Raw genomic sequence first — 19,402 nt, 5'->3', positions numbered from 1 at the left:
GCCTACATCAGCTGGTGAGCTGCAGGGGAGTAGGCAAGGGGGTGCAGGCAGACAGGCGCCGATCCGGCCCCGCTTTCTCTCGCAACTCTCTTGCTTCCCTGTAGCAAACCAATCACCACCAGCCTTCTAAATAGCTACCCTTTGCCTGGTTAACAAACACAAGCTAGGGCCTCCCGAGTGGCGCAGTCTAAGGCACTGCATCGCAGTACTAGCTGTGCCACTAGAGATTCTGGGTTCGAGTCCAGGCTCTGTCACAGCCGGCCGCGACCGGGTGACCTATTGTGCGCCGCATAATTGGCCCAGCTTCGTCCGGGTTAGGGAAGGGTTTGGCCGGCAGGGATGTCCTTGTCCCATCGCGCACTAGCGACTCATGTGGCGGGCTGGGCGCAGTGCATGCTGACAATGTCGCCAGGTGCACGGTGTTTCCTCCGACACATTGGTGCGGCTGGCTTCCGGGTTAAGTGGGCATTGTGGCTTGGTTGTGTTGTGTTTCGGAGAACGCACGGCTCTCGACCGTCGCCTCTCCCCGAGTCCAGACGGGAGTTGCAGCGATGAGACAAGATTGTAACTACCAATTGGGGAGAAAAAGGGGTATAAAAAAACACAAGCTGCTTCACGAAATTTGAAACAATAGCAGCCTTGAGTTTAAGAGAAAAAAAAGTCTAGGTATGTTTTTCTCTCACTTCACTATAGAGAAGTAGTCCGTCTTTGATTTTGTAGTCTCGCTCAACCCTCCTACTTTCTCCACTGCATTTCATAGCCAGAATCTGTAGCCATGTCTAGGGACTCGACCATTGGGGACTCAGGCTTGAGCACCGGGGACTTGGGACTCGATTCGGACTCTAGGTTTAGTGACTCGACTACATCACTGGGCGAAACGGTCATTAGCTGTCGTTCGGCGTCCGTGGAACGTTGATAACAAAAGGCAATGATGCGACTGAGGTGCAGCCCCATACTACTTTGCGGCACCAACCATCTGGTGATTGTGCTTCTCTCTCTCGCTCCGTCTCCGTGCTTGTATGTGTCAGTTTGTTGTGTATGTATTGTGCAATATTTATGTAGGCTGAATTAGGAATTTACATGGCTAGATCATTTGTATATATTCCTAGATGTGTTTGTCATATGTCTGCTGTTGGGAAGAGAATAGGATGTTATGCAGAAAAATATGTTGGTAGGACAAGGCTATGTATGTTTGTGCACATGGAAGTCAGTGATTTGTGCGTACTATAGGTTAATGAGGCAATACAAATGTGATTTGACTCAAATGTGACAAATGAAGGGCATTTAGTTAACAAAAATGGCCCAATGTTTGTCATTTTTAACCATAACTACACCTAGTCGTTATTTAAATGACCAAAAATGTGACTAAGTGATATTTTAGTCAAAATGATGAAGACTAGACTAAATGTAAAAAAAGATTGCCAACATTAACACTGTGTTGGATGTATGGGTGGGTGCATGGCATGTTGGATGGATGGGTGGGCGAAGGCTTGATGGGCGAAGGCCTGATGGGACTAGTCACTGGTCTGTCTGTCTCCTGTTCTCTTAGGCCCCCAAACCAGAACGCAAGAAGAGGAGGAAAAAGGAACCTGACATTGTGAGTACTATATTCTATACCGTATCTCTACGTGTTGTAATGCAGTTGATGGCTGTATCTTTATGGCAAACTGAGTTGAGCCCCTCTATCACCCTCTGTAGGTTGAGGAGCACAATGGGCACATCTTCAAGTCCACCCAGTACAGCATCCCCACCTACTGCGAATACTGCTCCTCTCTCATCTGGATGATGGACCGGGCCTGCGTTTGCAAACGTGAGTTCACACACAGACATTAACAGTTCCACTCCACACATACACTCCACACAAAAAAATGGCCAACGACTCCAGTCACCCAAGTCATAGACTGTTCTCCTTGTTTGTTTTTACACTGTTGCTACTCGCTGTTTATGATCTAGTCATAGTCACTTTACACCTACCTACATGTACAATTGTCAACAATCTAAACAAAATACTCTGTCGAAATGGAAGAAAAAGTCAAATGTTTTAAGAATTTATGGAAAATTAAACACTAATATCTTGATTAGATAAGTATTCAACCCCCTGAGCCAATACATGTTAGAATCACCTTTGGCAACGATTACAGCAATGAGTCTTCCTGGGTAAGTCTCTTAAGAGCTTTGTACACCTGGATTGTACAATATTTTACCATTATTCTTTTTGTTAAATTCTTCAAGCTCTGTCAAGGTGGTTGTTGATCATTGCTAGACAGCCATTTTCAAGTCTTGCCATAGATTTTCAACCCAATTTAAGTCAAAACTGTAACTAGGCCACTCGGGAACATTCAATGTCGTCTTGGTAAGCAACTCCAGTGTTTATTTGGCCTTGTGTTTGAGTTATTGTCCTGCTGAACGGTGAATTTGTCTCCCAGTGACTGTTGGAAAACAGACTGATTCAAGTTTTCCTGGAGGAGTTTTGCCTATGTTTAGCTCGTTTCTGTTTCTTTTCATCGCCTCCCAAAAAATCTCCCCAGTCCTTGCCGATGACAAGCTACCCATAATATAATGCAGCCACCACCATACTTGTGTTTATTTGGCCTTGTGTTTTGAGTTATTGTCCTGCTGAACGGTGAATCTCCCCAGTCCTTGCCGATGACAAGCTACCCATAATATAATGCAGCCACCACCATACTTGAAAATATGAAGAAAAGAGTTGAATACTCGAGACATTTCAGCTTTTTATTTTTTATTATTTTTTATTTATTTTTTAAATGAAACATAATTCCACTTTGACATTATGGGGTATTGTGTGTAGGCCAGTGACACAAAATCTAAATGTTGTCAATTTTAAATTCAGGCTGTAACACAACAACATGTGGAAAAAGTCAAGGGTGTGAATACTTTCCTGTTACGTGAATATATTATATAGTTTTATCTAAACTTATTAATTGTTTCACTTTTTCCATTTTTCTGAAATTGACTGAGTAGGATGGTCCTCCCCTTCCTCTGAGGAGGAGCCTCCACTGATATATACAAACACACACAGACTCCCACCATTACATACACACACATATACAACCCCCCCCCACACACACACACACACACACACACTACCACCCTTCCACTCCACTCACACTCACACCCACACACACACACACACACACACACACACACGCCCTCTTCCTGTGCTGCCGCTTAAGTGTCTCTAATCAAATTGTGTCCAGCTGTTCTCATAAATCTATCTCCTCTCCATCCGCTCTCTAATGTTCACTCGCGCACAGGCATTGGCAGCTTTCTCTCTCCAGACTGCCTACTCTATATTTAAGCCTTTTGTGGTCTGCTTGTTGAATGACGGGTTGTGGTTGGACATGAAGCATTGCTAGAACGTTGCTTAAATGTTAGGGGATGCAGATTGCTTGTTGTTGACAGTTGGAGACTTAGCGTTGATAGGTTGGGTAAGGGTATAGAGATTGTGTCTGACTCTGTGTCCTCTTCGGCAGTGTGTCGGTACGCCTGCCATAGAAAGTGCTGCTCTAGGATGACCACGAAATGTAGCAAAAAGGTAAGAGGCTATTGTGTATTTGTGTATTCATTATTAAGAATGTAAAGAAGGAATAGAGTATCAGGCAAGAGACAATGAAGTACTTGCAGAGATGTTGTAGTTTTTAAAGGGATAATCCATCCAAACCACTAATTCCTGATTAACATTGTTAAATAACACGAATATGGGGAAAACCAATCAAAAAAATGATGAACAAATTGTCGTTATAATAAGGATAATCCATCCAAACCACTAATTCCTATGATTAACAGTGTTAAATAACACTAATATGGGGAAAACCAATCAAAAAAATGATGAACAAATTTTGTCGTTATAACAAGGTTGGTAGCAATGTGAAAATCGTTGAGGAAATCTGTTGCAGCTCACGTCAACTACAAAACCCATAATGCAATGCTCTCTCTTTGGGCTGGCTAGCTAGCTAGGTAGTGCTTAATTTGGCTCCTCTTAGTTTTGGACTGTTCCGTTCCGGAACCTGTACGTCTCGTGGTATGAAAAATAATCTTCACCATGTACATTTTTTTTAAAGCAATCAGGGTTAATTCGAGTTGCCTCCTGCCCCCTTAAAAAACTGTAATGTGAAAGTGTACATTTTCAGCCTGTGCCGGATAAGAATTAAGGTCAGGCCTGGGCTCAGGGTTGGCTCTACATGGAGAGACGCACATCTTTAGTCTATCTCACACAGAGCTAGGATTTATTTTACCTTTATTTAAATAGTCAGTTAAGAACAAATTCTTATTTTCAATGACGGCCTAGGAACTGCCTTGTTCAGGGGCAGAACGACAGATCTGCTGAAAGAGAAGACTCTAATCTGTCTGTAGGCTACCACAATATTTTCTCAACTCCCAAATAGGTCAAGCGAACAGTAGCCTATTGTACAAAGTAAAACGAGAATATATGCTTTTTTTTGGCACGAGTGCGTCGGCCATCGCCGGCGAGTGAGCTGCACAACATTGACTGGAAACTGGAAAGCTTTTTAGGACTATAACTTCCTCCTCGTATTGTACAATATGTGTCTCAACACACCTAGTATATTGATGGATTCAAGACGAGGTTGTTTTTATTGAGCTCAGATTCTCAGTTTGCCTGTTATTTCGATCTTTTGCGCAGTAGGAAGATTCTTCTAAGTCTCCAGTCATGTAAAATGACATTCAATTGGAAAGGCAAGACATTTTTATATTCCATTTTAGTCTATAACTTTACTTAAACTGTGTCATTATGTAAACTTATGTGAATAAACCTCAAAATAAATGATCAAAGAAATCACAATTTGGACCTTTACAGCAAAAAAACAAAACAAAAAAGGTCAAATGCAAAAGCGGAAAAGAGGGGAAGAGTCACTCAAAGTCTACTTTTTCCATGGATATTTTTTGCTGTTCTTGACTGATTCAACAGTCCTTCTTTGTCCTTTTGCATAGCCAGAGAGAAGTCCTTACATGACAAGTCACAGATCACAGATATTGAAGTTCATTTTTGATCCGATTTGTTACTGTGCTGCAACTGTTTCTGGAGTCTGGCCATTAAATGGTCACCAGAGAGAGAATCCTCTACTAAGGCATTTGAGCCTGGCACACTGAGGACAAATGAGGCAATCCTGAACATGTTGATCAAGTTGGCTTTCCCTAGGTTTTGGAAAACTGCCACCCACTTCTCACTGGTGGATTTTGTGGCATCCTGTCTGGCTTTCTGTATTTCCTCCCGGCACAACACTCTTCATAGAGTTGGTCCATACTGACTGTCTCTGTCATTTTGAGGGCCACCTCCACCTGCTCCAGGTCAGTGAAGGAGAGCTCCTCATAGTGACTGGTCAGTTTCACCATGACATTTTCTGGTGAGAAGTCAAACCACTTGTCAATGTATGTAATGACAGTGTCATAGAACTTCACAAAGTCCTGCTGCCGCTTGGACCTTTGTGCTGACAGTTGTTTGTCCATCAGCTGCTTGGTCTGGTATCCAAAAAGCTGTCCTGTTTCCGCTGAAGCACCTTCATGTTGAACTTTTGGACTTCCTAGTAAACATCTGTGATGCAGAGTTTTTTTTAACGAGTTGGTCAAAAACACATCCCGCGTTGTGGAAAAAGCACCGATGCAGCTTCCGTTTTTTTCTTCATACTCGAAAATACTCTTCAGTGCCACAGGACAGGTCTCCCCAAGGGATCATGAAGTATGAAGTAAGAGCTGGCCAGCTTTGCAGGAGACGATCGACAGCTGGATGAAGAGAGACGCAAACATGTCGCAGAATTTCACGCCACTCAGCGTCAACAAAGGCAAAAAAATGCGCTCGGTTCCTCTCTTCGGGAAGCAGATACTGAGAAGTGCTGTAGATCTTTAAAACAATTGTCTCAATATCCACTGACAGCTGACCGCAGGCGTGCTTCCAGGCATAATGAGCTATGTGAGCTGGGCAATTAGCTTTCAGAATGCGATTGTTGGCACTGCTCAATAACTGGTAAAACGGAGTGGTGTTTCCTGAAGTTGACATTGGCGTTGTCTGCTGCATAGGCTGTGATGTGTCTAATATCCAGTTCGTGCTTTTCCAGACAGTTCATCAGAGCTTGATGGATGCCATTTACAGTTTCATCACGGTCCTCATAAAAGTAACTTGCACCGCACTCCATCAGACAGAGAATTATCTCACACTGGAAACAGGTTTCTCTGGCAACTGCGAAATGCACAGGCTCACCTTCGATCGGGGACAGATCATCCAAAATATCCCGCACAGTCTTTGGTCCTAAAACATGAATTGTATAATCATCTCAGCTTTCGTTCTTCGCAACATTTGAGTCATGAAATAAAGGCACCTTTGAGCTTAACAAGACAGTCGGTGCCGTTGTAGCCGAGTCCGTGTTTAACCATATGGTACACATACGAGGCTTCACTTGCAGCGATTTTTTTTGCCCGTTTTTTCCACAGTAGACGTTACGAAAAATGCACCGATATTGCTAGCACCTTTAGCTTTAGCTAGCCCTTCTTGTGCATTTCTGTGGACGCATGCTGAGTTAGGTCATTCTCCTCTCCGTGGCCAATTGAGAATTCCCAACGGCATGAAGTACAGAAAGCTTTCGTTGAGTCACCACTGACGGGTTTAACCCACGTCTTTTTTTGCCTCCCGTTGTTTGTTGTAGCTGCACAGTCTTTTTTCTTTTTTGAAGGTTTTTCCATATTTCCTTGATTATGTCAAACCGGCCGAACAACAACAAAAATGACTTTGCAGGAATTGGCGCGTTTACGCTATACTGGGATTGGATGAATATACGGGACATGGGAGGTCCCATATGGGACAAACCAATTTATCCCAATATAAGGGACATCGGCTAATACGGGACAGTTGGCAATACTTTATTATAACATGAAGACTGTACTAGCAGTGCTAGCAGTGCTTAGCCTTCTCTACTGGCGAAAGAAAATAAAAAATAACTGACGAATTACATAATTATTTAGAGTTTCATTACTCACGCAACATTCTTCCCTTCAAGCAATGTCCGTTTATGTAGTTTAATCACCTCGTCGCCACTGTAATATTTATGTTGTGGAGAAATGACCAGGCAGGAGTACAGTTAGTTTTCGTTTAGTCAAAACCCCTCGTGCTCTACCGTACCCCGGCACCCCAGTGCGCATGTGCATTTCCTATTAGGTGTAGTAACGTAACACTGCCGTAATGCATTACTGCTTAGTAACAGCACAGTAACTAATATAAACAGATGTAGATCCCAGATACTACACGGTACTTCAGAGCTCCCCAGATCACCCCCCTCTCGCGCTCACTTTTTGTTTCGGCACCTGCCGATTTACAAATGAAGCACAGGCTAGCTAGTAAGTGTAGCTACACACAATAAAACCAACGTCAGTATCAGCATGTGAAGTAGCTAGCTACAATAGCTGTAAAATAGCCTAAACAAACTCTGTTTGCCTGTACTTCTCAACTTCTATTTCTGTGTGTCCGTCCTTCCACCCGTGTGTGTTTTTCTCTATTTGTGTGTGTAGTACGACCCAGAACTGTCGTCCAGGCAGTTTGGCGTGGAGCTGTCTCGTCTGACCAGCGAGGAGAGGACAGTGCCCCTGGTGGTGGAGAAGCTCATCAACTACATTGAGATGCACGGCCTCTACACCGAGGGCATCTTCAGGAAGTCTGGCTCCACCAACAAGATCAAGGAGCTCCGGCAGGGGCTGGACACAGGTGTGATTGACAGGGTCCTGCTCCAGTTACCGTAGATTGTAGGGTTATGTTGTAAACCGGGGAGGGACAACAGAGCTGTGGTCACCGCACTCTCTATAGGTTTTCTGATTGGTTAATATAATGACAGAATACAGGGAGGTTATGTTAGAAACTGTATGCCCTAGAATGAAAATAGGCTGTTGACACAGGCTGTAATAGTAGTGGCAACAGTTCCCATGAACAAGTTGCCATGACACCACGTCCAAGTTATTCACATTACCGGATCGAAAGCACTATGTCCATAGCAAAGAGTTTAACAGTTGTAACGTTTACTCCAACTACAGTATTTAAGTCATATTTATACTGAACAAAAATATAAATGCAACATGTCAAGTTTTGGTCCCATGTTTCGTGAGCTGAAATAAAAGAGGGGGGAGGGGGGGGGGGTGTGCTGAGGAGTATTTATGTCTGTAATAAAGCCCTTTTGTGTGGAAAAACTCACTCTGATTGGCTGGAACTGGCTCTCCAGTGGGTGGGCCAATGCCCTCCCAGGCACATCCATGACTGTGCCACTGCCCAGTCGTGAAATCCATAGATTAGGGCCTAAGAATGTATTTCAATTCTATGAACTGTAACTCAGTAAAATATTTGAATTTTGTCTCCCATTGCCCTCCAACTCCAGATGTGAGCAGCATGAACTTGGACGATTACAACATCCACGTCATTGCCAGCGTGCTCAAACAGTGGCTCCGCGACCTGCCCAACCCTCTGATGACCTTTGAACTCTACGAGGAGTTCCTCCGAGCCATGGGTAAGAACTGGGGTCAGAAGTAACCACATTGGTATTTGTTACAATGTTACTGTGTAGTAATGGTTAAAAGTGGCCTCTGTACCATTTTATAGATGCCCCGAAAGTGTAGATATAATATAATAGATATGATGATGATATAATGGATGAAGGTATGTTGCGTGTGCATAGAAATACAAATACTAGAACATACATTCCCTTTCGTGAAGGTGACGTGTGCCACCGGCGGCCATGTTGACTGCACCCATAGAAGTAAAGCAGGAAGTAATTATATTTTTTGTATGACGTGGCTTCCCCCACGCAGGCCAGCCAGACAAGCGGGAGGTGATCCGTGGGGTGTACTCTGTGATTGACCAGCTCAGCCGAACCCACCTGAGCACCCTGGAGCGCCTCATCTTCCACCTGGTCAGGTGAGTGGTCACGTTACCCCGCGGGAAGCAGGATGTGGAGACTCACTGGATGCCTCCCAATTCTCCGTCCCCTTCTTCCAAAGTGTGCAATTTCCGTCATGGACTTAACGATCGGAAACTCCCTCCAGTCAATACACCAAGCCGATGCTTCTAAATCCATGAATGGGTGCGTGGGAGAAGGGTGGATAATTGGGAGGTTGTTATCCACTGCGTTCCAGTTTTGACATCTGTTCTTTGTTGCGACCTCCTCTGATGTGTGTGTGTGTGATCTTCCAGGATCACTCTGCAAGAGGACACCAATCGTATGTCGGCCAACGCCCTGGCCATAGTTTTCGCCCCCTGCATCCTCCGCTGCCCCGACACCATCGACCCCCTGCAGAGTGTCCAGGACATCGGCAAGACCACCGCGTACGACTCAGACTAGAATGAACAAAACACACCACAAACACCCACCATCACTCGATAGTCGCGAGTGTGTATACCAAGGCACTGACAACTGACACACACTCAATAGCTATTCATCAGATGAGTCCATGTGTTATTTCTGTTGTGAATCCTGTTCCTATCAGACAGATTCGATTATAAAGTATAGACTGAGCAACAGGACAAGCCACGTTATTCACTGGTTGCTCATTCTGTGTATCCTCCTCTAGGTGTGTGGAGCTGATCATTGGAGAGCAGATGAATAAGTACAGGGCCAGACTGAAGGACATCAACAGTCTGGAGTTTGCTGAGAACAAGGCCAAGAGCAGACTGACACACATCAGGAGGTCCATGGTAAGGCACCAGGACACCAGGGGTCGTGTTCTTTAGCCATCAAACCGGATAAAAATTGGAGGGAATTCCTGGACTTGTCCAATATATAAAAAAAACGTTAATTTTAATTTCAGAACAAGCGTTTTCTGTTGCATGCCCTAATGAAAATGACCCAGGGGTCCCAGGCAGGACAAATGTGACTGAGGCCATCATAGACTTCCCTCTCCATCTTCCAGTGGTTGAACTTTCACCTTTAATATTTAGCCCTTAGTTCCTCTCACCGGATGCAACGTTCTCCAACATTCTCCCAGTGATCCGAACATTACACTCAATTATGAAATGACTTTAGCTGTGATTTCGGCCATGACGTCATGGGTCATGATTTAAGTTCATCTCCAGAAGTATTTCACACTACCACCATACGAAAGTTCATTTGAGTGCAATTGGTTGTTATAAAAATTGGCCTACCCTCCATTTCCTTCTAATACCACCATGTAGTGTTTAGGCTTCAGCCCTAACCCTGTTCTCTCCTCCCCCCCCACTCCAGAAACCTGTACTAATCGCTGTTAGGTTTATTGGCATAACCCGCACAGCCACCGCGGTATGTATTCCTAGTATATACTCCATGAGATCACACCCAGTTCTGTCAGACCATTTGTCTGTGGTGCTGTCAATCAACCAGTCCTGTCAGCCCATTTGTCTGTGGCGCAGTCAATCAGCAAGTCGGCACCTCCCTCATGCTATGAAGTCCACGTGCCCTCACATTGCTATCTCTTCCGTCCTTCTGTCTCTCTTCCCTTCTCTTCATTCTCCCTTTCTCTATACACTGAGTGTATAAAACATTAGGAACACCTTCCTAATATTGAGTTTCACCCCTTTTGGCCTCAGAACAGCTTCAGCTCATCGGGGCATGGGCTCTACAATGTGTCGAAAGCGTTCCTCAGGGGTGCTGGCTCATGTTGACTCCAATCCGTCCCACAGTTGTCAAGATGGCTGGATGTCCTTTGGGTGGTGGACCATCCTTGATCCACACGGGGAAACTGTTGAGCATGAAAATCCTAGCAGTGTTGCAGTTCTTGACACACTCACACCGGTGCGCCTGGCACTAATTACCTTACCACGTACAAAGACACTTAAATATTTTGTCTTGCCCATTCACCTTCTGAATGTCTCAAGGCTTCAACATCCTTCTTTACCTGTCTCCTCCCCTTCATCTACACTGATTGAAGTGGATTTAACAAGTGACATCAATAAGGGATCATATCTTTCACCTGGATTCACCTGGTCAGTCTGTCATGGAAAGAGCAGGTGTTTCTAATGTTTTGTACACTCAGTGTATATCTATTTGCTACAGAAGATTGTATTTGTGTCTACCAAAGTCGGCCAACTAATATTCTCAGCTTGTCACTTATCCTCGCACCGTTGATTTGTCATACATTTGTAATAAATATCAGCCTTTTATTATTTGTTAATTGAAACCGTTTTATGATTCATGACTATCAACGGTCATTACTAGGTCATGTGAGAGAAATGAGAGCTGTGGTTCGTCCATTGGATAGATAGGGCAGTGTTTAGATGATGTTATACAACTGGTGGTTCTAATTCTGAGTTCTGATTGGTTAAAACCGCATTCTAGCTGATGTCTATTCCACAAGTTACCACCGCTAAATCGGACGTAAAATGCCCATTTACTCTGTTCCATCTGACTGCGCAATCCACTATCTCATCAGCCCAGCCAGGCAATTTATAAACTAGATCTCCACTATAAAAAGCATCTTTACATTATCTCACATTTCTTTTAAACTAAAATGTTGTTTTCAACAGCTGAAATTTGTATAAACTTTGCTGTCTGTCTCACCGACATTTGCAACATTGTTTCAATATTCAAATTAGATCTCCAGGTGTCCCATAATAATGAACGTGTCGGGAGTCGAGACGAGACAGACATGCAGCGTTTCCCAGCCAGTCTAAATCATGAATCAGCTGGCATCATATTTATGGATATACACCAAAAAAAATGAAAAAAGGTACAACGAACTGCAGCTCATTTGCAGTCTTTCCAGTTTCACTTTGAAGTTATTGTGTTAGCTGTGTTGTTGGCTAGCTCCTCTGAACAACAGTGTCCTGATGGGAGAACGCATTTTCTATGCCAGGCGAAATCGCGCCTCATTAGCTCATTGTTATGGATGTATCCAAATAAATGTCAGTACAAAACAGCTTAAACAAATGCAAATACAATTACTGTTGTTATTCTGTCTGCACTGTTTGACGTGACTGTAAGTTAGCCGTAGTTGGCTAGCTAGCAAGCAAGGGATAAGAACGTTTCCGGCCAGTATTGCAATGGAACATTTAGAACCAACGACTGGGTCGCGTCCATAGATACAGAACAAAAAGACTGAACGACTGGGTCGCGTCCATAGATACAGAACAAAAAGACTGAACGACTGGGTCGCGTCCATAGATACAGAACAAAAAGACTGAACGACTGGGTCGCGTCCATAGATACAGAACAAAAAGACTGAACGACTGGGTCGCGTCCATAGATACAGAACAAAAAGACTGAAGGCCTTGGTCGTGTCTCTGGCAACCAAACCGATAGAACGAACGACCGACCAACAAGCCGGGCTGAATAGCAACCCTAGATTTGTGTAAGGACTGTAAGGATGAAAGAGTATGAAAAAATTCATAAAAATAACATTTTCAATGAACATATGTCAATCATTATTTGAATATGTTGGTAACCCTTTGTATAAAAGTGAAAATGCACTCGGCGGCTGCCCATGTCGCCCCGGGAGATTTTCAGCACAACACCGGCAACACCCGTGAAAATATGTCCTCCAAACACTAGCTCCTCTGGCATTATCACTCAAATAACCAATGAGCTTGCTTTGTTTGTTTTATGTTTTCATTATTTGCATCTTGACTGAACTTTATTTTTTTGTTGCTTCGCATCATAACATGCAGCCTAAAAAGGTCATGCACATCTATGTATGCTTGCGTGCGTGCCTGTGTGTGCGCTACAGTTTGTTGGTTTTATAACACTCACAAAGTAGTTTTTAAATCAGAACTTGATGAAAATATGCATATTCAGTTGCTTTGTGCAGGTCTGAGAAATCGATGTTAAAAAGACCATCCTCAACCATGTCCCTCGCTGTGGGTTTTACTGTCCAGCCATCTTGAATGCTCATCTCTCGGGCTGTCGTGTGTGTGTGTGTGTGTGTGTGTGTGTGTGTGTGTGTGTGTGTGTGTGTGTGTGTGTGTGTGTGTGTGTGTGTGTGTGTGTGTGTGTGTGTGTGTGTGTGTGTGTGTGTGTGTGTGTGTGTGTGTGTGTGTGTTTGCTAGTAGAACCTGTCTTCATGACACTGAGTCGGATGTTAACCGTTCCATCAGCCTCTATCCTAACCACCTAATGGCCTGCCGTAGCCTAGCTTACCTCATAGACTAGCCTTTATGCGAACTAGCCCTCTGCTCTGTGTCCTATAGGGCAAAGGTGGTCTTCGGAGGGGTAGCAGCCACCACTCGCCCTCCCCACCCCTCAGCCCCAGAGCGGTCCCGGTGGACGGGGACAGTGCTGGGGAGGAGGGGGCAGAGCCAGGGCTGACGGAACAGCAGCAGGCCGCCATGCAGCAAGAGGAGAGGGTCCTCACCGAGCAGATCGAGAGCCTGCAGAGAGAGAAGTAAGCCTGTCATGTCGTCCTTATTATCTCTTATTCACTATAACTCTAGTACTGTAGGGGGCTTTCTCAAAAAACGGTACCTGCCCTTGGACCTTCTCCTCCAATGTGTTTTGACAACGAGGCGAGGACATAAGGAATTGAGGAAAGACGAATTATACTGACTGGTGAACAACTTATACTGTCTGGTGAACAACTTATACTGACTGGTGAACAACTTATACTGTCTGGTGAACAACTTATACTGTCTGGTGAACAACTTATACTGTCTGGTGAACAACTTATACTGACTGGTGAACAACTTATACTGTCTGGTGAACAACTTATACTGTCTGGTGAACAACTTATACTGTCTGGTGAACAACTTATACTATCTGGTGAACAACTTATACTGTCTGGTGAACAACTTATACTGACTGGTGAACAACTTATACTGACTGGTGAACAACTTATACTGTCTGGTGAACAACTTATACTGACTGGTGAACAACTTATACTGAACTGGGTGAACAACTTATACTGACTGGTGAACAACTTATACTGACTGGTGAACAACTTATACTGTCTGGTGAACAACTTATACTGTCTGGTGAACAACTTATACTGACTGGTTCTGGTGAACAACTTATACTGACTGGTGAACAACTTATACTGACTGGTGAACAACTTATACTGACTGGTGAACAACTTATACTGACTGGTGAACAACTTATACTGACTGGTGAACAACTTATACTGACTGGTGAACAACTTATACTGACTGGTGAACAACTGGTGAACAACTTATACTGACTGGTGAACAACTTATACTGACTGGTGAACAACTTATACTGACTGGTGAACAACTTATACTGACTGGTGAACAACTTATACTGTCTGGTGAACAACTTATACTGTCTGGTGAACAACTTATACTGTCTGGTGAACAACTTATACTGACTGGTGAACAACTTATACTGGCCAGTCCTCTTCTGGCTGTGCCGGGTGGAGATTATAACTGAACATGTGAACAACTTTCATACTGACTGGTGAACAAACAGTTGAAACTACTGTCTGGTGAACAACTTATACTGGACTGGTGAACAACTTATACTGGGGCATGGTCTGGTGAACAACTTATACTGGGGACAGCAAGGAGTCATCATGGGGCTGAACAACTTATACTGTCTGATTCACACAGGACACCGAATGAACAACCCCCGACACATAAACTACTGCATAAATACTGGACTGGAGTGGTCAGGAGACACTGTGGCCCCATCCGAGGACACCCCCGGACAGGGCCAAACAGGAAGGATAACTTATACTGAACAACTTATACTGTCTGGTGAACAACTTATACTGGTCTGGTGAACAACTTATACTGACTGAAACAACTTATACTGTCTGGTGAACAACTTATACTGACTGGTGAACAACTTATACTGACTGGTGAACAACTTATACTGTCTGGTGAACAACTTATACTGTCTGGTGAACAACTTATACTGTCTGGTGAACAACTTATACTGTCTGGTGAACAACTTATACTGACTGGTGAACAACTTATACTGTCTGGTGAACAACTTATACTGTCTGGTGAACAACTTATACTGACTGAACAACTTATACTGTCTGGTGAACAACTTATACTGTCTGGTGAACAACTTATACTGTCTGGTGAACAACTTATACTGACTGGTGAACAACTTATACTGTCTGGTGAACAACTTATACTGTCTGGTGAACAACTTATACTGTCTGGTGAACAACTTATACTGTCTGGTGAACAACTTATACTGTCTGGTGAACAACTTATATATGCCATTTTTGCAGACACTTTTATCCAAAGCAACTTTTTACATACGTGTGTGTGTGTGTGTGTGTGTGTGTGTGTGTGTGTGTGTGTGTGTGTGTGTGTTTGTGTAGGGAGGAGTTGACATACGAGATGTTGATGTTGGAGCCGCGGGCGTCTGATGATGAGACTCTGGAGTCGGAGGCCTCGATAGGAACAGCAGACAGCTCTGAGAACCTCAGTATGGACCATGAGGGAGCCGCCTCCAACCCCTCTGGTGAGACTGGAGAGTGTGTGTGCGGGTGTTCTATATGTGGTGCGTGCCTGTCTGTCTGTGTGTGTGTGTAGTAAACACTTTTCTCTAACCAAGTCTTTCTCTCGACAGGCACCTACCGCTCCCGGAAGCCTGAATCCAAGAGCCGCCGCGGCCTCCGGAGACAACCCGACTCTGTGGACTCGGTCGACTCCATCTTGTCCACCGCCTCTTCCTCGCTCTCCTCCTCCTCCTACCACCCCTCCTCCTCGGTTATCCCTCCTTCCCCCAACTACCGCTTCCGCTCCTCCTCATCCGGCCCCCTGCTCGCCTCCTGCTCATCGGGCCTAGGAGTCCCCGTAGTGCAGTCTGAGGGGGACCCGAGGGGCACTGTGGGGGTGAAGAGTCGCCACCGCCTCCGGCTGAGTAGGAGCTCGCCGCGTGAAGCCCCCGAAGGCCACAGGAGGGAGTCTGACTTCAGCTCGCCGCCCCAACAGCTGGTTCTGTATGGCAGTAACGAGTTTATGGTGTGAGGGAGAGTGGCGGAGAGACGAGACATCCGAACCGCCTTCTATCCCCCATGCCGATAGAATGTGTATGAGGAAGGGAGGAAGGGAGTGAAACAGGGCTAGAATGGCCCATATGTAGGCATCCGTCTCTCACTTCTGTCCTCCCCTAGCTGTGCTCACCTCTCTACTTCTTCCCTGTGCCAGTCTTGCCTTGGAGGTCTGCCGCCGTCCCACGATGCAGTTGGGCGCCATCCGCTTGGTGGGAGTGGGCTAAGAGTGAAGTGAAAGATGATGAACGGAGAGGGAGAAAGAGAGATGGGATGAACGAATGAAAGAAATAGGAAGCCTCGGGAACGAAAATGGAGGCATGTCAGGAGGCTGTAGAGGAATAAATGGGCGAGAGAGACGGAGAGTGAGGAAAAGGGTGAGGGCGGCTGCCTTGACTCACCTGTCTTTTTGAACTTTGACCTCCAAGCCCCTTGACCCCTGCTGGAGCCTCAGGGGCTGGAGAGAATGAAAAAAAATAGAAGCTACAGCGCCATCTTTTGAGTGGAGGCCTAAAGTGTTTTGAGCCACTCAAAAGCAGAGTAACTGACTGAGAGGACTGTCCACCATTTTGATAAGAAGCACTCAGCTACTCTCACATCTGCTTTCAAGTTTACACGATACAGCCTCTCCACAAGGCTGCATGCTCCTTCATTACACTTGTTTCCTATGCCTGTTCAAGAGACTACTGTGGTGATATGTTATAAATGTGTAATATGACATTATTATTATTATGTTATTAAAAATATGTAAATAGAAGGAACTCCAGTGCTACTGGGTCGTCCAGTGTTTATAATAACTGTGTCTTGTCAGGAGTCTTTTGCAAAGTGAAGTGTATGGGATTCAGGTTATGGTTTTGTTTGTCATTTTGTTTTTGTTTTGTGGATTTTTAACGAGGTCGGTGCTATCCGGGATCTTTGGACGTCCCTACCCTAAACACTAACCCTTATCCTAACCCTAACTACAACCGTAAACCTTACCCATTTTTTTTATTTCAACTTCAATGGGGGGTAGGGACGTCCAAAGGATCCAGATAGCACATACCATTTTAACAGAGCCACTTGATGTGTTGAGTGTCACTTCTTCTCATGTGAAATAATACATGTGGTGCAACAAGGGATTGACTTTCAGACACTTACGATCATCACAGCACTGTTGCCATTGTGTTTGACACCGCGACTGCGGTGTTCAATGTTTATCAGCCATAATGTATTGTAATGCCTTTCTCCTCCATCCGTCGTTTGTCTGTCCCCCCCTCCCCCACACACACACACACACACACACACAATTCTACGTTGTTCTGAGACATCAGTGTTAAGAGTAACCAAATCAGGACTTGAATTTATTTTGTCTCTTTATTGGTGTATCATTATTGTTGTTGTTATAGTTGCCATTGAGGCTATTGTCATATTTTTGTTGTAACAGCTTTACTTGTGTGGTAAGGGGGATTTTGTTGAGACAAAATACATTTTTATCGCCTATCTGTACCAAGAGGTGTGTGTGTGTGTGTGTGGTTGGTTGGTTATCACTACTGCTCTGTTCATTTGATGTCAACACAGTCCAACCTTTACGACAGACAGACACACACACACACAGTCCTCTGCTATGTATGTCCCATACAACCTTTGAGCCAGCCAAATCCTTCGCCTTTGATTTTTGACATTGGTTAAAATATGAATGAACCTTTCCATCCACTTCACTACCGGGCTTTCCTGAACAGTAGCATTTACTCCATGCTAAATGTGTATTTAAATGCCTCACAGAGAAAAGGCAATCAGTTTCAATTGTCCAGTGTGTTTCAACAGAAGATAACTATCTCTGGTACTGTAAGATAAATACCGCTGTACTCTCTCTCTATACCGTGCAATATCCTATGTGCCCTGTAGGGGGACCTGTCTGTCTGTATATCTATCTATCTCTTCTCACCAGTACTTAACCTGGAGTTAAATCAGTATTATAGTCTTGCCATTCCTGTACTGTACTTGCCATCCAATGCAATACAACAAGGACACATCTGAAACAACACAATCAAAGTCTTGACATAGAGAAGGTGTAGGACTTGATCGCAGAATAGTCGTCATAATGAATAGTGAATTTCATGCAGCCTATGTGTTTTGTCACAAGCTTGCTCTTCTTCAGTGTGCGTTGTTCCATCCAGATTCTCCACTGTGTCCCGAAAACCGGTAGAGACTTCACTTGCTGCTTGTTGTCTACTATTCGGGTGAAGCAGCTGAACCATGGTGGTATTTTAGGGAGCAGGCGCCTCGATTCAGTCACAACCAAACCTGGGTTGTATGCATTAGGCACTGAATGAAAGAAAACTGACTGAAACAGGAAGGGACTACCCGAACTGACTACCAATAAGAACCGCTTGTTTTTGTTTTACGTCGCAGCGCTTTTTGCTACGGTGTGCCCTAATGAATACGACCCTGGTTATCAGAAAGAGCACTCAGAAGTTCAGTTTCGAGAGGGGAGCACTGAGGGTTGTTGAGGGGCGTGGGAGAAAATAACCATTCATGCTGGTCAAAAACCCACACTAAGCACGGTATTTGTACACCCTAAGGCTGGCATTGGCGTCCTGCTAAAGTGAATGCACCGATCACTGGAAGGCAATGCTTTGCTTTCTCTTGTCGCTTTGTTATTTTTATATACAGTATGTATATTGTATTTATGATCATGCTTACGAGTGTACATTGAAGAGGGGGGGGGAAAGCCTGTAATTAAAAGGATATATTATCCTGTGTATGACTCCTTCTATAATATTAATCATATTTAATGTTTTTTTTACAGGCTCTCAAAAAAAACTGTCATGTTTGTGCTACAGCAAAAATCCAACTTGAGCAATTGTATCTTTTTGTGTGTGTGTGCTACTCTGGACACAGTTGTATGTATAAGGTGCAATTTGTCTAATATTTCTTTTTTTATTATATAAATTATATGTCTATGGTAAAAAAATACAAATAAACAAATTTATGGGGGAAAAAATCATTAAAAAGGCCAAACTGTTGTGAATTGTGTGATTAAAATACAGTGCATTCGGAAAGTATTCAGACCCCTTGACTTTTTCCACATTTTGTTACATTACAGCCTAATTCTAAAATTGATGAAATTGTTTTTCCCCCTCAGCAATCTACACACTATACCTCATAATAACCCACTATACCCCAACCCCATAAAACATTTTTTTAAACATTTAAAAACAAAATATCACATTTACATAAGTATTTACTCAGTACATTGTTGAAGCACCTCTGGCAGTGATTACAGCCTCGAGTCTTCTTGGGTATGACACTACAAGCTTGGCACACCTGTATTTGGGGAGTTTTTCCCCATTCTCTGCAGATCCTCTCAAACTCAGTCAGGTTGGATGGGGAGTGTCCATGCATAGTTATTTCCAGCTCTCTCCAGAGATGTTCGATCGGGTTCAAGTCCAGGCTCTGGCTGGGCTACTAAAGGACATTCCGA

General features: G+C 44.1%; 1 protein-coding gene across 10 annotated transcripts in view; it reads left to right on the top strand.

The window, feature by feature from the left end:
• myo9ab (myosin IXAb) overlaps window positions 1–18,983 on the top strand; it is a 177,179-nt gene extending 158,196 nt beyond the window's left edge. For 8 of the 10 annotated variants that reach the window (XM_042301305.1, XM_042301306.1, XM_042301309.1 and 5 more), the window contains 12 exons: window positions 1,550–1,597; window positions 1,699–1,810; window positions 3,495–3,556; window positions 7,537–7,729; window positions 8,391–8,519; window positions 8,821–8,926; window positions 9,203–9,334; window positions 9,580–9,703; window positions 10,230–10,283; window positions 13,166–13,359; window positions 15,265–15,407; window positions 15,516–18,983. In XM_042301305.1, coding sequence (XP_042157239.1) covers window positions 1,550–1,597; window positions 1,699–1,810; window positions 3,495–3,556; window positions 7,537–7,729; window positions 8,391–8,519; window positions 8,821–8,926; window positions 9,203–9,334; window positions 9,580–9,703; window positions 10,230–10,283; window positions 13,166–13,359; window positions 15,265–15,407; window positions 15,516–15,916 — 1,698 coding nt within the window. In that variant the 3' untranslated portion in view covers window positions 15,917–18,983. The remainder of the gene's footprint in view (window positions 1–1,549; window positions 1,598–1,698; window positions 1,811–3,494; window positions 3,557–7,536; window positions 7,730–8,390; window positions 8,520–8,820; window positions 8,927–9,202; window positions 9,335–9,579; window positions 9,704–10,229; window positions 10,284–13,165; window positions 13,360–15,264; window positions 15,408–15,515) is intronic. The other 2 variants (XM_042301313.1, XM_042301307.1) reach the window with 1 other exon arrangement.
• The last annotated feature ends 419 nt before the right edge of the window (window positions 18,984–19,402 follow it).

Source organism: Oncorhynchus tshawytscha, linkage group LG19, assembly GCF_018296145.1.
Source record: "Oncorhynchus tshawytscha isolate Ot180627B linkage group LG19, Otsh_v2.0, whole genome shotgun sequence".
Lineage (NCBI taxonomy): Eukaryota > Metazoa > Chordata > Actinopteri > Salmoniformes > Salmonidae > Oncorhynchus > Oncorhynchus tshawytscha.
The sequence above is the reverse complement of the archived record's forward strand: the minus strand, read 5'-3'. Positions and strand labels throughout refer to the sequence as shown.